Here is a 20,268-nt window from a genome sequence, read left to right on the forward strand (position 1 = left end):
TTCCCTCTGACAGCTGTCAGACTGTTTCATGTATCTGTGCCTCTGTTTCTATCCCAAATAATTTCTTTATCGCATGTTTCATATCTTTGTTCCTCAAGCTATATATTACAGGGTTAATGAGTGGAGTAACTACAGAATAAAGCAAAGTCATTATCTTCTGCATTCCAGCTTTATGCTCTGATGTTGGGCTTATATACATGACCATCACTGAGCCATAGAAAAGAGAAACCACAGCCAGATGGGATCCACAGGTGGAGAAAGCCTTTCTTCGTCCAGCTGCTGAGGGAACCCTCAACACAGCTTGTAGAACCAGAGAATAGGACACCATGATACAAATAAAGGGAATAAATAAGAGCAGAGAACTTAAGGTGGAGCTAGTTAACTCTATTGCAGGGTATCTGGTACAGGTGAGGGCCAACAGAGGACCTGGGTCACACAGGAAGTGGTCAATGATCCTGGAGCCACAGAAGGACATTTGGGAAATAATAGTGATAGGAATCAAGAACCAGAGGAAGCCAAGTACCCAGCAGCTGACCACAAGATCGGTGCAGAGACGTCCAGTCATAATGGTTGGGTAGTGTAGAGGCTGGCAGATGGCAAGGTATCGATCAAATGCCATAACAGCCAAGAAAAAGCATTCTGTAGAACCCAAGGAGAAGAAAAAATAGAACTGGAGAAAGCACCCCGAGAAGGAGATGACCTTGGTGTCAGAGAGGAAGTTAGCCAACATGTTGGGGACAGTGGAGGTGACATACCAGATCTCCAGGAAGGAGAAGTTGGCGAGCAGGATGTACATGGGGGTGTGCAGTCTCTGATCCCAGCGCACAGCACAGATGATCGAACCATTGCCCATGAGGGTCAGGAGGAAGACAACAGAGAAGAGCACAAAGAGGAGGACCTGCTTCTCTCTGGGGCCAGGGAAGCCCAGGAGGATGAAGCCAGTGATGGTGCTGGAGTTGTTGAAAAATTTCATGGGTCTGTGAGCTGCAAAAGACCATCAAATCATTGAATAACTGTATATAGATAGATGGGGACCCAGGTATGTATTGACGCCACCATGGGGGAAGCAATAAACACTTATGTATCAATAGTTACTATTTTTTTCCAAACCTGAAATACTGCCCTGGTTTATCGAGGGTAGACTAGCACTAATCTGGTCTTGCTGAAATAGGTCTCTAATTGTCTAGGTTGGAAATATATTGCTGAAAAATCCATATAAACTGTGCATCCTGATGTTATGGATCTAATGTTAAGATACATGTAGCAGAACACTTGTAAAGAAGAGAAAACTTTAAATTTTTTGCTCTCTCTCCTAATCATGTCTTGGGAGCACCTCAAGGCAGAATGACTTTGGATGGTTATACATCTGCATAATGACTTTATGTTTTTCAGAGTAAAAAAAACCCTACCCCAACCTTTGCTAAATAATTCTGCATCTAGACCTTGGTTTTGGCTATTATAGTATCTGTAAATAGAAACATGAAAAATAACTTATTTTTCCATTATCTTGAATATAACAAGATATATCAATTAATCAATAATAAGGAAGTTTCAAGTGTTGACATGGTTATCCAAGGAGTCTGCCAGTGGTCTCTTTGGAATATTCAAAAACAGTAAGACCTCCCTGAATAAATGGCAGAAGGTACCAAGGAAGAGCTAGTTGACTATAATGTACTTCTTTGTTTGTTTTTGGAGAGCATGAAAATGTGTGACAGGGGACCAGCAAACTGAATAATATTTTGGAACTTATAAAATATGTACAAAAGCTTCCCTCTCTGAGTCAGATCTAGTTTTGGATTTTATATTTCTATGACATGGGTGACACATGTGGCCAATAAAATTTACCATGATCCTGCTAGTGTATGTATTAACTTATATTGCCTTGGGTCTTGTAGTGGCCTAGCTGTGGGATGAACTGGTTTTGGTTCTTGTACCATAAACTTACACTTTCTAAATGCCCTTTCCTCTTTTTTCCATTTTAAGGATATGTGACTATGGACTGAGATTAAGTTTCAGATACCAAAGAGTCATCTTTTTTGAAAGTGAACTTAAACCAGACATAAAGTATTTAATAAATATTTCCATTATTTTACATTAGTCTCATTCAGGATGAAAATATTCAGAATATGGTCTTTTCTGAGGCAACCATTTTCCCAAATGCCTCATTTTTTGAATGGGGCTGTTAACAAATGTTGGGGCCATGAGAATACATCAACTGCTAATGAATTGTAGGAGTGACTCAAAAAATTTGCTATAACATGTGAAGGTCACTTATGGACTTTAAATACCATAATGTTAAAAAAGTCCCTTTTAGGCCTCTAGGTTTACCACCAACTGAGAGGAAAGTCATTTAGTCTTCAATAGGTCAAAATAATTTGTTACTAATTATTGGGCATCTTTCTTTTTTAAAAGAATATATTTTTATTGATTTCAGAGAGGAAGAGAAAGGGAGAGAGAGATAGAAATGTCAATGATGAGAGAGAATCATTGATCAGCTGCCTCCTGCATTGTTCATACTGGGGATCAAGCCAGCAACTGGGCATGTTCCCTTGACCGGAATCAACTCTGGGACCCTTCAGTCCTCAGGCTGACATTCTATTCACTGAGCCAAACCAGCAAGGGCTGGTTGGGGCATCTTTAACCAAAGTGTTCGGCAGGGTGTTTCTAAATGGTTATTTTTGTGTGATAATCACTTTGTCCATCATCTCAAAATATTTTTTTAGCACTTTGAATAGTTTAGTTAATGTTCAAGGACTTATTTTCCTGCTCTAGTCTATTGTTCTATGTCTTCCTTTCTTTTACCCCTCACATCCAACTCACCAGCAAGATGCTTTTGTTTCTAAAATCTGACATATAATTCACTTCTCTTTGTCTTCACTGTCATCTTCCAAGTTCAAATTATCATCCTTTCTTCCCTGGACTTCTGCGGAAGCATCCTAACAGCTCCTCGCCTCTCCTTACCTTTGTCCCCTCCATTTCCACACAGCAGCAGGGTATGCCTTAAAAATGAAAAAACAAAACCAACAAAACAAAACCAACCCAAAAGAAATGATGTTAGACTTTTGAGTAAAACCATTCCCTCTCAGAACAACTTTGTCAGAAAGTCTTACAAAGCTGTTTAAGAAAACAGGGAGGTATTCTAGAATACAGGAATGACCATCACCATTTTATGCTCAATCGAATATATTTAACCAGACTGTATTGTTACTCACCTTAGGCTGGTTGAGTCATCCTTCATCCTTTGCAGAAGGCTCTGTGCACACAAGTATGAGTCAACTAACAACAATCACCTTTTTATGGTTTACTTGTTAAATTAGTCAATTCCAGAAAGGTTGAGGTAGTTTATGTCAGTGTGAGGAAGACATTCCCTGATAATTTAATTTTCCCTCAAAGTTCAGTACAGTAGAAATCTTGGTATGTTCATTTGTTGGCCCTCTCTCCACAGCCAGTCCAGAGATGTTTCATGACAACTCAATTATTTCCTTTAGCTAGTTTGTGAGGGGGCTGCCACATCTGTAACACTGGGAAATCTATTTCTGGAAAATACTTAAAAGTAAAGATAATTTTCAAGTTTGGGATGAGTGGTAGACAGCTGGATATAATAGAAAAAGCATTGAATTTAGAGTCAAGAGATTTTTTTAACTAGTTATAGGAAATTAATATTCAGATTTCTAAACTATAAAATGGGCATAATTATGCCTTCTTCAAAAGGCTGTTATAAAGATTACTGAATGAGGTAAATATCTGTGGAAGTATCTTGATAATTGCCTGACCCATGCTTAAGAAATATTGGTTATATGTATATGATCATAGCAACTTCAAAGAGAACTATCAGTAAATACTAGTTGATTATATTTTTTACTCGTCTAAACACTACATAACCTTATTACCTGGATCAGCAAAGGAAATTCCAAACTGAAACTTCTCAAAAGTTTCTCTTTTACTTTCATAGAGAGAAGAGATAGTCTTCTTGGCAATAATTGGAGAGGAGAAAAGAGGGTAAATGGTTATGATAAGGATCCTAGATTGTGTCTGCTGAAGGAGGGAGGCGTTATAAGCAGAGCCTGCCAGGAAGTAAGCCCTGTTCTTCCTGGTCCTTGAGGATTCCTTTACCGCTTCCTAAAAGGAACAGTGTCAAGAGACATCTCTCTGCTTGTTATTTACTTCCCTTGGGGCCTGTCTCAATTTCTGTTTTTTGTTTTTTTTTTCTTCTGTTCAAGTTTAAATGATGCCTTTTCTTTGCTTTAAACCTCTCACAGATAGAATTAAATACTAGTGTTAACAAATCAATTGACTGATTGTTTGATGAATTAACACACCAGTAAGTCTGTCTCTAACTCCCCTAAGTGCTTACTATGTGGTCAATGAAAGATTTTACAAACCTGAAGGGGATAAAAGCAGCTCCAGACGTTCATAACGGACCTGACATTCACAACTAGGCCTCAAGATTATTATGAGCTGGTCTGCCACTCTCAGATAGGTCATGCTGTTCTGTTATTGGACATAATCTCACAGGTAAAATCTCAGTCACGCCCCAGATAACTGCTGATCTTTCTCTCAATTATAGATGAGTTTGTATTTTCTACTGCTTTATATTAATGGTATCGTACCATTTCTACTCTTTTTTTTTGGGGGGGGGTAGTTTTTTTTTTTTAACTCAGTAAAATTATTTTGAGATTTATCCATGTTGTACCATGCTCCTTGCTGTGGAGCAGGATGGAGCTGCAGCGGTCCAGGATTCTCTCTGGGGCCCCCTTCATCACCAGCCGGGCTCAGCCGTGTTGGGGTTCTTGTGAATGGACAACTGGTACTTGTTGGTGGAGTCGAAGGGTATCTCGATGATTCTGGGGTACCGCTCTCTCATCTCCTTCAAGGATTCACAACACAGCTCAATGCACTTCGAGTACCAACTCGCAGGCTCGCCGGTCACAGCTGACTTCAGGATAGGCAGGTTTTCCTGGCTGGCCTGAAACACGGCTCTATTACAAAGCCCCGCGATTCTGGACAGGGCGAGCCAGGTAGCTGAAGATTTGTTGAAGGAGACACTGTTCTGATTCTCCGTGGTGTCGGCTTCGAGGATATGATTGCCAAACTACATGTGGGCCACCGCCATCCGGTTCTGAGTCAGAGTTCAAGTTTTATGGGAGCAGATGGTGGATGTGGATACAGCCTCTTAGTTCTTCATTAAACAGTTTTTCCTGCCATGCGTTAGGCATTGAGGGTCAGAAACATCATGACAGTGGTCAGCAGACCTTCGGGCACATTGGCTACAACGATATCAATGAGGAAGATGATGGCCTCAAGCCTGGTATATTCAAGGATATGCGAGAGGATGAAGGACACCCCCAGGAACACGACCACACCCGTGATGAGCTGACTAAAACGTTCGATTTCTGCAGGGCTGGGAGTCTGGCTGCCTCCCAGCCCAGAGGCCAGCATGGCCATTCTTCCCATGACACTGAAGTCTCCAGTGTACATGACGATGCAGTTGGTTGAAAAGAAGGCAATGTTCCTTGTCTCCAGGGGGTTTTCGTTTGTGAAATCTGGAGACCTGGTCTGGGGCTCTGATTCACTGGTGAGCGAGGAGTTATCCACCTTGCAGCTGCTGGCAGATATGATCCTGAGGTCAGCAGGGATCCAATCCTCGCCTTTTATTTCTACTAGGTCCCCAACATCCGCCTCCTCCATGTTTATGCTCATTTTCTCACAATTTTAAATCACCAGGGCTTGCTGCGGAACCATGTTTTTGAAGGATTCCATGATCTTTGAGCTCTTAGCTTCTTTTTTAAAAAAATATATATTTTATTGACTTTTTACAGAGAGGAAGGGAGAGAGATAGAGAGTTAGAAACATCCATCAGCCGCCTCCTGCACATCTCCTACTGGGGATGTGCCCGCAACCCAGGTACATGCCCTTGACCGGAATCAAACTCGGGACCCTTCAGTCCGCAGGCCGACGCTCTACCCACCGAGCCAACCAGTTTCGGCTCTTAGCTTCTTGATAGTAGGAGAAACAGCCAGTGATGATGACAGCAGACAGCACCACACCGAGGTACAGATTATCATTCTGAAGTTCCTCTTCCGTGGGAGCTTGGATGCCATAAGCCAAGAAAGAGAATCGCTCCAATCCACAGTAACATTGAGAGCCCCCCAAACAGCTGCCCGCAGAATTTGACCCACTCGGGGGTGGTGGGAGGTGAAGTGAGGGCGTTGGGACCGGCTCGGGCCAGGATCTCAGCAGCTGGAGCAGAGCTTAAGCCTTGGTCCAAGTCTGTTCCGTAGTTGCGATGAAGTTCGTCAAGGCTAAGTTTATGGTCATCCATAGACACTTCTTTATTCAGCTCATCTATATCCCTCTCTTTCTTGGTCTTTTCTTGTTGTCATGCTCTGAAACGACCGCAAGGCTCATATTTGTCATGTCCAACCCCCTTCCCCATGGTGGCGGTGGTCGGCACCCGGCACTGGGCCCTGCTGCTGGAGAATCAGAGGAAACAAGAGAGCAGGGCGAACAGGTGCGACTAGGGAGAGGCGAGGTGGGAGCTCTGGCTGCCTTGGGTTGGGACGGAGGGGAGGACAGCCAGAGGCCAGGGAGGTTGGGCCAATGCCACTTCCGCCTCCAGAGTTGCTACCACTGTTGCTGCCCCGTGTCTGCTCCTCCCCCGCCACTGCGCCGTGCCCCAGACTACCCCCGCAGCTCCCTCTTCATTCTCTTAATAGTGTCTTTCGAAGAGCAGATATTTTAAATTTTGATTGGAGTCCAGTTTATCACTTTGTTCTTTTATGGATTGTGCTTCTGGTGATGTGTTTAAGAAATCTTTGCCTAAGCCAGAGTCACAAAGATTTTCCCTTATATTTTCTTTTAGATATTTTATAGTTTTAGGTTTTATAACATACAAACAACTTAAGCTAATTTTTGTGTATTTTGTGAGGTGTTGAAATATTAAAGTTTATTTTTTTGATACAAATATCTAACTATTTCAGCACAATTTATTAAAAATGCTCTCCTTTCCACACTGAATTGCTTTTGCACCTTTGTTAAAAATCAGCTTTCCATGTAATGGTGTTATTTCTGGATTCTCTATTTGTACAATTGATCTATTTATTCAACTTAATGTCAATGCCACATTGTTTTGATCATTAAAATTTTATAATAAGCTTTTAAAAATCAGATAGTGTTACTCCTCCAACTTCGTTTTGTCTAGTCTAAGCTATTTGCATTCCCACATGAATTTAAAAATTAGCTTGGCTTTCAGTCCAAGCTGGTGGCATAGGAAGATCCTGAACTCACCTCCTTCCAGGAACACATCTAATTTACATCTGCAGACAGAGCATTCCCCTGAAGAAAAACTGAGGGCCAAATGAACAGCTTCTGCACATGAGAGAGAGATGGCACAGAAGCAGGTCTCTCTGCAGCCTGCTTTAGCTCCAGATTCTAGCCATGTGACTTCCTCCAGCTGTATTTCTAGCTACAGCTCCTTCCCAGGTGTGGCTTATCCCCTGGACTTCCTGTAGACCACATCAGCTTCAGGTATAGTCCCAGTGGCTTACTTCTGGGAATCCCTACAAGTCACACCAATCCAGCTTTAGCTCCAGGTCCTGGTGTGACTTGTCCCTGGCATTACCTAAGGCCTGAGCCCATTCCATCTACAACTCCAAGTGGCCTGTCAAGAGTGTCCCAGTGCAGCTTGCCCTTGGCCCCTCTCCATTCCAGCTACCACTCCAGGCCCTGGTAAGGTTTGCCCCCAGTGACCCATGCATGCTCCAGCTCCAGCTGGTCCATCAAAGACACCCAGCACACACAGTCTAGAGAGGGGTAGCTCCTACACAAGGTCACTCCTCTGTCTAATTCATAGAAACAAATGTAGAGAGACAGCCAAAATAAGGAGACAGAGAAATATGTCCCACATGAAAGACCAGACAAAAGCCCAGAGAAAGAACTAAATAAAACAAAGATGAGCAATCTATCAGATAAAGAGCTCACAACACTGGTTATAAGGATCTTCAATGAACCTGGGAGAAGCATAGATGAACTCAGTGAGAATTTCAGCAATGAGATAGAAAACATAAAAAGAACCAGTCAGAAATGATGAATACAATAACTGAAATGAAGAATCCATTAGAGGAAATCAATACCACATTAGATGAAGCAGAGGGTCAAAGAGATTTGGAAGACAAGGTAGCAGAAAACACCCACTTGGAACAGAAACAGAAAAAATAAAAAAAATGAGAGTAGTTTAAAGAACCTCTGGGACAACATCAGGTGTACACATTATAGGGGTACCAGAAGGAGAAGAGAGAGAGAAAAAGTGACCCAAAAAACCCACTTAAAGAAATAATGAATGAAAACCTCCCCAACCTGGTAAAGGAAACAGACATCCATGTCCAGGAAGTGCAGATAGCCCCAAATAAGATGAACCTAAAGAGATCCACACCAACACACATCATAATTAACATATTATAACATCATATTATAACATAATATAACATCATAGTTAAAATGCCAAAAGTTAAATCAGCAAGGATATTTTTTAAAACTTCAAAGTTGGAAACAAACAATAAAATAAACTTAAACTTAAACTGTATATCAAATAAACTGTAAACTTAAACTGTATATCAAATAGGTAACAATCATATTAAAGAAAAGTGAAAAGGATGAGTCCAAGTAAATTTTAGCTACAGTACTTTCACCCCTCTCGATCTGAAGATAAAAGAACCAAACGAACTCCCCAAAAAAACTTTAATTTAGCTAAATAAGTTAGTATGTTTATTGTTTTTTAAAATAATTAAATATTTATTGTTCAGATTATTACAGTTGTTTCTCTTTTCCCCCCCATACCTCCCCTTCACCTGGTTCCCACCCCACTCTCTGCCCTCACTGCCCCCCCCCCCGTCCTCATCCATAGGTGCACGATTTTTGTCCAGTCTCTTCCCTCATCCCCCACTCCCATCCCCCCAAAGAATAGTTAGTCCACTCTCTTTCTATGCCCCTGATTCTATTATAATCACCAGTTTATTCTGTTCATCAGAGTATTTGTTCACTTGATTTTTAGATTCACTTGTTGATGTGTATTTGTTGTTCATAATTTGTATCTTTACCTTCTTTTAGTTCTTCTTCTTCTCCTTCTTCTTCTTCTTCTTCTCCTCCTCCTCCTTCTCCTTCTCCTTCTCCTTCTTCTTCTTCTTCTTCTTCTTCTTCTTCTTCTTCTTCTTCTTCTTCTTCTTCTTCTTCAAGGATACCTTTCAGCATTTCATATAATACTGGTTTGGTGGTGATGAACTCCTTTAGCTTTTCCTTGTCTGTGAAGCTCTTTGACCTTCAATTCTGAATGATAGCTTTGATGGATAAAGTAATCTTGGTTGTAGATTCTTGGCATTCATCACTGAATATTTCTTGCCACTCCCTTCTGGCCTGCAAAGTTTCTGTTGAGAAATCAGCTGACATTTGTATGGGTACTCCCTCGTAGGTAACTGAGTTTCTTTCTCTTGCTGCTTTTAAGATTCTCTCTTTGTCTTTTGCTCTTGACATTTTATGATGTGTCTTGGTGTGGTCCTCTTTGGATTCCTTTCGTTTGGGGTTCTCTGTGCTTCCTGGACTTGTAAGTCTATTTCTCTCACCAGGTAGGGGAAATTTTCTGTCATTATTTCTTTAAATAGGTTTTCAATATCTTGCTCTCTCTCTTCTTCTGGCACCCCTATAATTCGGATGTTGGTATGCTTGAAGGTGTCCCAGAGGCTCCTTACACTATCTTCATATTTTTAGATTCTTTTTTCATTTTGCTTTTCTGTTTGGGTGTTTTTTGCTTATTCGTATTTCAAATCTTGGGCTTGAATCTTACGATCCTCTAGTCTGCTGTTGGAACTCTGCATAATATCCTTTATTTCTGTCAGTGTATGCTTAATTTCTAGTTGGTCCTTTTTCATACCCTTGATGGTCTCACTAGATTTCTTGAGGATCTCACTACATTTATCGGCGGTATCACCCGTCTTTTTGAGGGTCTTACTAAATTTGTCGGCGGTTTCTAAAAGTGTGGTTTTGAACTCTATATCCAGTAGTTTGCTTTCCTCCATTTCTGTTATTTGTGTCTTGTTTCTTTGTCTCCGCATTTTTTTATGCTTCCCTGTGTCGATAGAGTGGCTTTCTGTACTAGGTGTCCTCTAGGGCCCAGTGGCTCAGCCTCCCCAATTACCTGAGGTAGACACTCTTGGTGCACCCCCTTGTGGTCTTTGTGCACAGTCTTGTTGTAGTTAAGTCTTGATTGTTGTAGGTATCACTGGGAGGGATTGACCTCCAGGCCAGTTGGCTGTGAGAATCAGCTGTGTCTGCAGTGGGAGAACTTCTGTGCTGGAGACACCCTCCGGGGCAAGACTTACTTCAATGGGGCTTTGGTGCTCACTGAGTCTGCCCCCTGAGTGTGTCCTTTATGAATCCGAGGAACTGCAATCTGGATGGTCCCACTCTGACCACTGGGCACACTGGCTCCTGGATCTCTAAGGAGGTGCTAATCTAGCCTCTGCCTGAGGCTATCCAGCAGGAGCCAGGTCTGAAGCAATGCAAGTTCCCTGGGGCCTTGGGCCAACTGTCATTTATTAGGTAATTTTCAGATTGCAAAGGGCCAGGCCTTTTATATGCAAAAGCCTCCGTTTGTGGCTTGCGGCTTGGGTGGGGTGGGGTACCAGTGGATCAATAGGGCGGAGCAAGCAGCTATGGCTGCTCTCAGAGGCCCCGCTTCTCAGTGTCCCGGCAATCCCTACAAGCACCTCTGAGAGAAAGCCGCCCTTGTGTTCCCACCGGTGGCAGATAGTCCAGTTTCTCCCTTATGAGTCTGGGTCCCCAGAGACTCGCCTGGAACTGGAGCCCAGAGCTCGAGACTCCCTCCCAATTGAAAAAGACAACCGTGTCCTCAACCACCAGCCCTCTCTGCATGTGCCTCCGTACCTCTGTACTTCCACACTGCACCTCCTCTGAGTCTCGGTATGCTTTTCTCTTTCCTTCTAGTTGTAGAATTTCCACTCAGCCAGCCTTCCTGTGGTTTTGGATGATGTCTGTTCTGTCTTTTAGTTGTATTCTTGAAGTGGTTGTGCGAGGCAGCAATCTCCTGTGTTTACCTATGCCACCATCTTGGTTTTTTTCCAGTATGTTTATTGTTAATAGTGGTATGGGTATAGTAATTCTGAAACAAGTTTATGTGCATTATAGAATTGTTCAAAGGAGTAAGTATATTTATTTTCTTAGGAGCCAGACTTCTCATGGTGAGAGGAAGGAGCTATCAATATAAAATGGTGAAAGAAAAGAATTATATGAAATGGCTATTTTCCCCAGTTTGTCCACTAAAGGGACGAGCAATGACACCTTAGTAGCTATGAACACACCTAGTGATCTCAGGTTCAAATCACTATTCATGAAAAAGAAAAGGGGACCTTAGCAAAATGGCTGAGTCCAGGGCTATGTTTGGGATAGTAAGCCTGGACCACCTTGTGATAGAAGTAATAATTTTCTCAAAAAATTACAGTCATAGAAGTTAGCTGAAAGGAGCTTCCCACTGGCCAAATCTGGGGCAATCTGAGCTTCAAAATAAGTAATAATCATAATTAGTTATAACCCATTAAATGAAATCAGAAACCATGGATCCATATTAACAAAAGCAAATAAGTAAGGAAGAAGGAAAGACCCTTACAGTAAAATGTTAAGTAATAAATGCAGAAGGGATGATAGAGCTTAAAAACCACTACCTGGCAATCCTTATAGTAATGTACTGTAAGGATAGTCACATAACTTCAAATAATCTCCCCACAGGTTAGTTGTTAATTACAGATGGGAAAATAGTAATTTACATTAGAGAAAGTTGGAGGACATGTCCAGGATTTGGTGATGGAGCTAATATCACCAATATGGGAACAAGTCACAATCACCTGTCACCTGATAGGATCAATGAGGAGAACACAGCATCACTTTTGCGGTATTCTTGCCAACTATGCATAACCTGACTCTACTGAAGTATCAGATGAACCAAATTGAGGGACATTCTACAAAATAAATGGCCCCATCTTTTCAAAATGTCAAAGCTAAAGGATAAAGAAAGACTAAGACTGATTCAGATGAAGGCAGGCTAAAGAGACATGACAAACTGAAGTGTAACAGGTGATCTTGGACTAAATGCTATCCCTCAAAAATTGTTACTACACAAGATAAATAAAACAATGGGTGAAATCTGATTAAAGTCCATGTGTTGGAAAACAAACAAACACAAGCAAAATCAGCTTGCCAAAAGTTCATTCTATTTTTAGATCTGAGTAAAACTTCATTGCATCTGTATTCCACAACTTTATCCATTTATTCACGTAGGTTGTTTCCATGTCTTGTCTATTGTAAATCATGCTTCTTCATATTCTTACTAGCATTTGCTATCTCTCTCTTTTTTATTTTATTTTACAAAAGCCATTATATCATGTGTTAGGTAATATCTCATTATGGTTTTGATTTACATTTCCCAGATGATTAGTGATGATGAGCATTTTTTCCCTTATATCTGTTGGCAATTTGCATATCTTCTTTGGAAAGTGACTTTTCAGGTCCTTCGCCCGTTTTTAATAAGGTTATATGTTTACTTTGCTATTGAGTTATAGGGTTTCTTTATATACTTTGGAATGAACCCCTTATTAGACATGGTTTGCAATTATTCTCCCATTGCAGAGGTTGCCTTTCATTTTGCTTGTTTCCTTTGCTCTACAGAAATGTTTTAGTTTGATGTAGTTTTCCCCACCTCCATCTTTTTTTTGTGTTTGTTATTTTTTTTTTTTTAAAGATGTTTTTATTGATTTCAGAGAGAGGAGGGGAGAAGGAGAGAGAGATAGAAACATCAATGATGAGAGAGAATCATTGATGGACTGCCTCCTGTACACCCCCTACTGGGGATTGAGCCTGCAATCTGGGCATGTGCCTGACTGGGAATTGAACCCTGACCTCATGGTTCATGGGCTGATGCTCAACACTAAGCCACACTGGCCAGGCAGTTGCTTGTGATTTTGATATCATGTCAAGGAGCTTTCTCCTTGTATTTTTTTTTTTTCTTGGCGTTTATAGTTTCAGGCCTTACATGTAAGTCTTTAATTTATTTTGAATTAATTTTGATGTAAGGTATTCCAATTTTATTCTTTTACAAGTTGATATTTGTTTTTTTTAACACTGTTTATTGAAGAGACTACTCTTTCTTCATTGTGTATTCTTTGCATCTTTGTCATGATTAGTTTACCACATATCTGGCCTTTCAATGCTATTACATTGGGTTACGAGTCTGTTTTTATGCTAGTGCTACTGTTTTGATCGCTGTAGCTTTGCAGTAGAGTTTGATATAAGCATGTGTGATACTTTTGGCTTTGTTCTTTTTTTTAGCTAGACAATTAATTTATTGTTATTTTTCTATTTTTTTCTCTTTATTGTTGAAAGTATTATAGATGTGCCCTTTGTCCCCGCGCCCCGCCCCCCCCATTGACCTCTTCCACCCTGCCCCCGCCCCCCAGCTTTGTTCTTTTTTCTCAGGATTGTTTTGGCTGTTCAGGATTTTCATGGTTTTAATACAAATTTTAAAATGATTTTTTCTATTTTTGTAAAAAATGCCATTGGAATTTTGATAGAGTTTGTATTGAATTTATAGATTGTTTTGAGTGTTATAGACATTTTAATAATATTAATTCTTCCAATCTACCAAGACAGGATACGTTTCCATTTTTTGCCTCTTATTCAGTTTCTTTCATCAATGTTTCATCATTTTTCGTGTACAGATTTTCACTTTCTTGGTTAAATTTACTCCTATGTATTTTTTATTATGCTATTGTAAATGGGATTGTTTTGTAATTTCTTTTTTTGGGTAGTATGCTGTTAGTGTATAAAAACACAACTGATTTTTGTATATTGATTTTGTATTACTGAACCTTATTGAAATAGTTTTTTAGTTCTAACAATTTTTTTGGTGGAGTATTTAGGATGTTTTTAAAAATTGTATTTATTTATTTATTTATTTATTTATTTATTATTTATTTATTTATTTTTGTAAGATCATGTCATCTGCAACCAATACAGTTTTATTTCTTTCAAATTTGGATGCTTTTTATTTCTTCTTCTTGTTTAATTGCTCTGGCTAGGACTTCCAGTAATAGTCCTAGCCAGAGCAATTATATATATATATATGCCTATGGGACCGTTGGACCGGTAGCTATAATGAGCAATGACCACCAGGGGGCAGACACTCTGACTGGTAGCTATGAAGTCCACTGACCACAACGCAGGAGCTACCGAACTGTGGTGACTTGGCAGCTGTGGTTCTTGGGTAATGCACCCAGAACCAAAGAGGAGGGAGCCTGATTCCAGGGTGCATCACCTGCGAGCCACCCTCTCACAATCTGGGACCCCTCAGGGGATTCGGAGAGCTGGTTTCAGCCCAATGCCCACAGGCCAGGCCGAGGGACCCCACCAGTGCACGAATCTGTGCATTGGGCCTTTAGAGTTGAATTGACACTCTTGTCTTGTTCCTGAATATAAAGGAAGAGCTCCCAGCTTTCACCTTTGAGTATGATGTTAGCTGTGGGTTTATCTCATATGGCCTTTATTACGTTGAGGTATGTTTCTGCTATACCTAATTTGTTGGAAGTTTTTTAAAACTCATGCATGATTAAATTTTCTGTCAAATACTTTTCTGCATTTACTGAGAGGACTATATGATTTTTCTTCTTCAGTTTGTCAATGTGAAGGATCATAATTATTAACTTGCATATGTTGAAACCACATTTTATCCCAGAGCTAGATCTCACTTGATCATGCTGTGTAATTTTGAATGTAAACTGTAATTGAAAAATAAAATTTAAAAAATAAAGAAAAATAGTTTTCAATAAAAATAAATAAATGTTTCCTAGTGATGCCTGGCTAATGATCCCCAAACCATATTTCGGTGATAAGGGTTGCATAATATGTTTTAAAATATGCAGTAGTGGAAGTATGGTTAGTAAGAAGAAAATGAAATAAAGTAGTTACCTTATTAGGTAAAAGGGACTGGTGAAGGGCAGGAAGCAGGTAATTTCTTAGACATTAATTTTCATCTGGTGAGACTTTTCCATTGATTGGATTATCATGTAATGATTAGTCCAACCAATTCAGGTCAATCTCACATTTTTCTAAGAAAGTTCTTTTCATTTCATCCATAGGACATATAAAATACAGATTGTTACAGAATTTGCATAGTTTTTTTTTTATTATTAGTTAAGGTATTACAAATGTGTCCTCATCCCCCCCATTAACCCCCAACCTCCCCCCCCCGCCCCACACACAAACTCATGCTCTCATCCGCATAGTTTCTTTATATATTGTCCTGAATGTCAGGAATGATAGTCTAATGAGGAAATATGAATAGTATATAAATTTTTATTTAAATTGACATTATTGACATTTTTGTGCTAGGTTCTGGGAATATAGAAATAAATAAAGCATAGTCTCTGCTCTTAAGAAATTCACAGTCTAATAAGGATGGGGAGGCATGTGGAGATGGATTTGTGAACAGCTAACTATAACACAAGAAAGAAGAAAGGACATGTTAAGTAGAAGTATAAGTAATGTACTATGGAAGAGGCAATTAATTCTGCCCAAGGAAAGACTTCATTAGTGTCCTGGCACTTAGGATTTTGAAATAGCTCCTTCAAAAAGTTCACACTTATTTTCCAGTTTCTTAAGTTCACTGACAGGAGACTCACAGTTTGAATTCATTGGGGAATAAGTCACTAAGTCACAGACCAATTTCAGGAACCTCTTAGAACTTTCTTCAGGGCATCCTTCATTTCTTTATTACGAAGGCTGTAGATCATGGGGTTGAAAAAAGGGGTCAAAACTGAGTAGAACAAAGTTGTGAACTTCTGCATGCTCTCTTCTTGTCCTGTTCCTGGGCTTACATATGTCATCATCACAGAACCATAGAATAAAAACACAACGGCCAGGTGTGAGGAGCAGGTGGAGAAGGCCTTCTTCCGGCCAGCAGCAGAGGGGACTTGGATTACGGCCCTCAGCACCAGGGTATAGGAGCCAATAATGTAGAAAAAGGTGGCAAATATGAGGAGGGAGCTCATGGTGCCACACATAAGAACAGTCCCTGGAATTGGGGCACAGCTTGAAGCCAGGGCCAGCAGAGGACCCAGGTCACACAGAAAGTCATCAATCACATTCAGGCCACAAAATGGTAGCTGTGTGACGAGTATCACCGGAATCAGAAACCAGAGGAATCCATAAACCCAGCAAAAAATAACCAGGCTGCTGCAGAACTTAATAGTCATGATGGTGGGGTAGTGCAGGGGGCGGCAGATGGCCAGGAACCGGTCATAGGCCATGATGGAGAGAAATAAGCATTCGGTTGTGCCCAATGAGAAGAAGAAGTACAACTGGAGCAGGCATCGCGCAAAGGAGATGGTTTTGGTCTGGGAGAGGAAGTTGGCCAGCATGTTGGGCACATCAGAGTTGACATAGCAGATCTCCAGGAAGGAGAAGTTAGCTAGCAGAATGTACATTGGGGTGTGGAGCCGGTGGTCCCAGCGCACTGCACACATGATGGCCATGTTTCCAAAGAGGGTCAGGATGTAAGTCACTAAGAATATGGAAAAGAGGAGGATCTGTATTTCCCAGCGGCAAGAGAAGCCCAGGAGAATAAACTCACTCACAGTGTGAGAAATGTTACCGGGCTCTGAGGTCATTTTCTTCCATCCTGTGAGGATTACGACAGAAATTACATATACAAAGAGAATTTTGCCTCCCGATTCTTCCCCAGGAGAGTGAGCACATTTTCCTGCTCATAGGGAAAGAGGCTAGACCAGTGGTTTCTGTTTTTAATTGGGCACCCCAACAATACAGTTGTTGAGTACACTCTCTTATTATATAAGACTATTTGCTTTTAAACTGTATACAAACTACTATCAATCACTATAGTAAATATTGGTAAATATTTTGACAAAAACTTTCTTAGAATTAAAATAAAAATAGGAATTCAGATACTTCCTTTCTGCATCCTTCATTGGGTTTCCTGGTACACCCAACTCTGAAGAACATTGGTCTATACAATACAGATAGGTGGCTGGCTAAAGCTAACTTGAGTTGTACAATGGAGGAAAGAAAAGGGGACATCTGTAATGCTTTCAACAATAAAGATAAACTTTAAAAATGAGATGTAAAATTTAACATGGGCAATTCAATCCTAAAACAACTAGAACTGACAAATATACCGAACAAAACAGTGATATCAGGTAAGTGACATAAAGGAGGGAGCATGAGATAGCCAGGAGTGAAAATAACTACAGAGTGACTTTAAGCAAGTTACAATTTGGCTATATTAAGTGACCATTTATAGGCCATTATTAGTATACTAGAGGCTCGGTCCCTGCAGGATAGGCCGAAGATCGGGCTGAAACCGGCAGTCCAGCATCCCCCTAGGGATGTAGTAGTGCATAAAGTGGAGGGTGGCTGGGGAGGAGCCCACGCCCAGACTGCTCCCTCTCATCCCGGCCCTGCTACACCTGCCATCGTCACTTGGTAGCGCTGCAGCGGAGGTGGGAGAGGCTTGCCAGCCATGAACCCTACGGCTGGCACCCGTCAGTCAGCTGAGTGGCGCTCCTGCTGTGGGAGTGCACTGACCACCAGAGGGCAGCTCCTGTGTTGAGTGTGGTGGTCAGTGCACATCATAGAGATCGGTTGACCAGTCGTTTGGTTGTTCGGTCACTTAGGCTTTTATATATATAGATTTCTCTCTTTGTAGGAAGGTGTGGTACATTGGCTCCAGACTTTGATATTATCAGAATTTTATGGAGGAACCATTGAAAGGTGTAGATTTCTGGGCTCCAGCTCGGGTTTGGGCATAACCAAGCACAGGCTTTGGGATTACAGGTCTTGGCTCTCCCACTTCCCGAGGAGCATTTCCTCAGGGAAAGACTTAAGTTCTGAGACTATGTTACTTGCTCTGTAAAATATGAATAATAATACCTCCATAGCAAGGATGGTATGAGAATTGCATAAAATGATATGTACAAAAGCAGTTTACAAATTATAAAATGTTATAGAAATGTAAATTATTAAAAACCATTCAGGAATTTTATGTTATTACTAGAGACCTGGTGCATGAAATTTGTGCACTTGGGGGGTGTCCCTCAGCCTGGCCTGCACCCTCTCACAGTCTGGGAGCCTTGGGGGATGGAGTGGACCTAAGCCATCAGTTAGATATCCTTAGCACTGCTGCAGAGGTGGGAGAGGCTCCTACCACCACCACTGCTGGCTTCTGGCTGAGTGGCGCTCTCCCTGTGGGAGCACACTGATCACCAGGGGGCAGCTTCTGCATTGAGCGTCTACCCCCTGGTGGTCAGTGCACATCATAGCAACCTGTTGTTCTGCCATTTGGTCGATTTGCATATTAGCCTTTTATTATATAGGATTTTATGTTATTATGATGCTAGCTTATTAACTATCCCTTATTAATCTTTATAAATAGAGCTAATTTCAAAATGCCAAGGAAAGTTTTTTGTTTGTGGGATTTTGGTCATGTGACAGGCTAAGTACATGTTTGTATGTGTGTGTGTATGAATAGGAGGGCACTCCTCAGCCCTCACAGACCACAACCATTACAACTCTCTAATAAGCTTCCTCTTAAGACAATTTTTTACCATCAAACACACCAGAGTGCTCATTTTATTCTCTATTGACTGCCTTCCTTGTAGGGATTACCATTATAGTTTTCAATGATCATTATTCATGGTGGCTAAGACATGGAAACAACTGAAGTGTCCTTCAATAGATGAGTGGATAAAGATGTGATATATATATACAATGGATTAGTACTCAGGCATAAGAAAAGATGAAATACTGCCATTTGAGAAGCATGGATGGACCTTGAGAATACCATGCTAAGCAAAATAAGTCAGACAGAAAAAGTTGAGAACTATATGATTTCACTTATATGTGGGATATAAAACTGAAAGCAACACATGAACAAACAAGAAAAACAAACAAAAACTCATAGACACAGACAACAGTATGGTGGCTCCCAGAGGGAAGAAGGATGGGGTATAGTAAAGGGTAAAGGGGGTCAAATATATGGTGACAGAAGAAGATTTGAATTTGGGTGGTGGGCACACAATGTGATATACAGATAATGTATCATAGAAATGTATGCTTGAAACCTATAAAATCTTATTAACCAATGTTGCCCCAATCCTATATAATAAAAGGTTAATATGCAAATTGACTGAACAGTGGAACTACCAGTTGCTATGATGTGCACTGAGCAGGCACAGTTAGGGGCCTAACAGGCAAGCAGTTAGGGGCCATCAGGCAGGCAGGCGAGCAGTTAGAGGTGATCAAGTAGGCAGGCAGAGCGGTTAGGGGTGATCAGGCAGGCAGGCAGAGTGGTTAGGGGCGATTAGGCAGGCACGCAGGCAGGTGAGTGGTTAAAAGCCAGTGGTCCCAAATTACGAGAGGGATGTCCCAGATTGCAAGAGTGCACAGGTCAGGCTGAAGGACTGCCCATGCATGAATTTCATGCACTGGGCCTCTAGTCCTATATAATAAAAGCCTAATATGCAAATAGACCAAATGATGGAACAACCGGTCACTATGATGCTTACTGACCACCAGGGGGCTGATGCTCAATGCAGGAGTTGCCCCCAGCCTGCAGGCCCCAGGCTGTCCAAGGTGGGTGCCTGCAGGGGTCCCCCGATCACCTTGCTGGCCACCCCACAGATCGGCCTGATCACTGGGCAGGCTTAGGGACCCCGTCCATCAGGCCTCTAGTAAATTTAATAAAAAAAAAAAAAAAATGATAGGATCATTTCCCTGATAGTTACATTGTAGATTGTACTAAGGCCACCTAGTAGAATCTGCCAAACTTCCTGAGTGATCCTTTCCCACACTTCATCCCCACCCTCCACACACACCTGTGGGATTTCCTGGGAAATGAGGATCAGCTGTGCTCAAATGTTCATAACAGAGGAGCGCCAACAGATACTATTTCAACATAGGCAGCCTTATGAAAATCAGGTTTTGGGTGCAATCTTTTTTATTCCTGGTGTTCTTTGATTTTGTGGCTTATTCAGCTTTGCAGAAAGCCTAACTATTTTGAATAAAGGAGAATAGAGAGAAGAATTTCTGAAATACAGGCTTTGGCCTAGGCCAGTGATGGCGAACCTATGACACGTATGTCAGAGGTGACACGCGAACTCATTTTTTTTGGTTGATTTTTCTTTGTTAAATGGCATT

The 20,268-nt window shown here is 41.1% G+C and overlaps 2 protein-coding genes and 1 pseudogene across 2 annotated transcripts; all 3 read right to left on the reverse strand.

Annotated features, from left to right (window-relative positions):
* Positions 1 to 16: 16 nt before the first annotated feature.
* Positions 17 to 1,027, reverse strand: LOC118664245 (olfactory receptor 11G2-like). The gene has a single exon (XM_036324166.1). It carries the CDS (start codon positions 971 to 973, stop codon positions 17 to 19), a length of 957 nt encoding a protein of 318 aa, XP_036180059.1. The 5' UTR covers positions 974 to 1,027.
* A 2,079-nt stretch (positions 1,028 to 3,106) lies between these two features.
* LOC118674046 lies at positions 3,107 to 6,444 on the reverse strand (annotated as a pseudogene).
* Positions 6,445 to 15,782: 9,338 nt separating this feature from the next.
* LOC118664251 (olfactory receptor 11H6-like) lies at positions 15,783 to 16,724 on the reverse strand. The gene has a single exon (XM_036324178.1). It carries the CDS (start codon positions 16,722 to 16,724, stop codon positions 15,783 to 15,785), a length of 942 nt encoding a protein of 313 aa, XP_036180071.1.
* Positions 16,725 to 20,268: the final 3,544 nt, after the last annotated feature.

The sequence above is a fragment of the Myotis myotis genome, unplaced genomic scaffold, assembly GCF_014108235.1.
Source record: "Myotis myotis isolate mMyoMyo1 unplaced genomic scaffold, mMyoMyo1.p scaffold_m19_p_1, whole genome shotgun sequence".
Lineage (NCBI taxonomy): Eukaryota > Metazoa > Chordata > Mammalia > Chiroptera > Vespertilionidae > Myotis > Myotis myotis.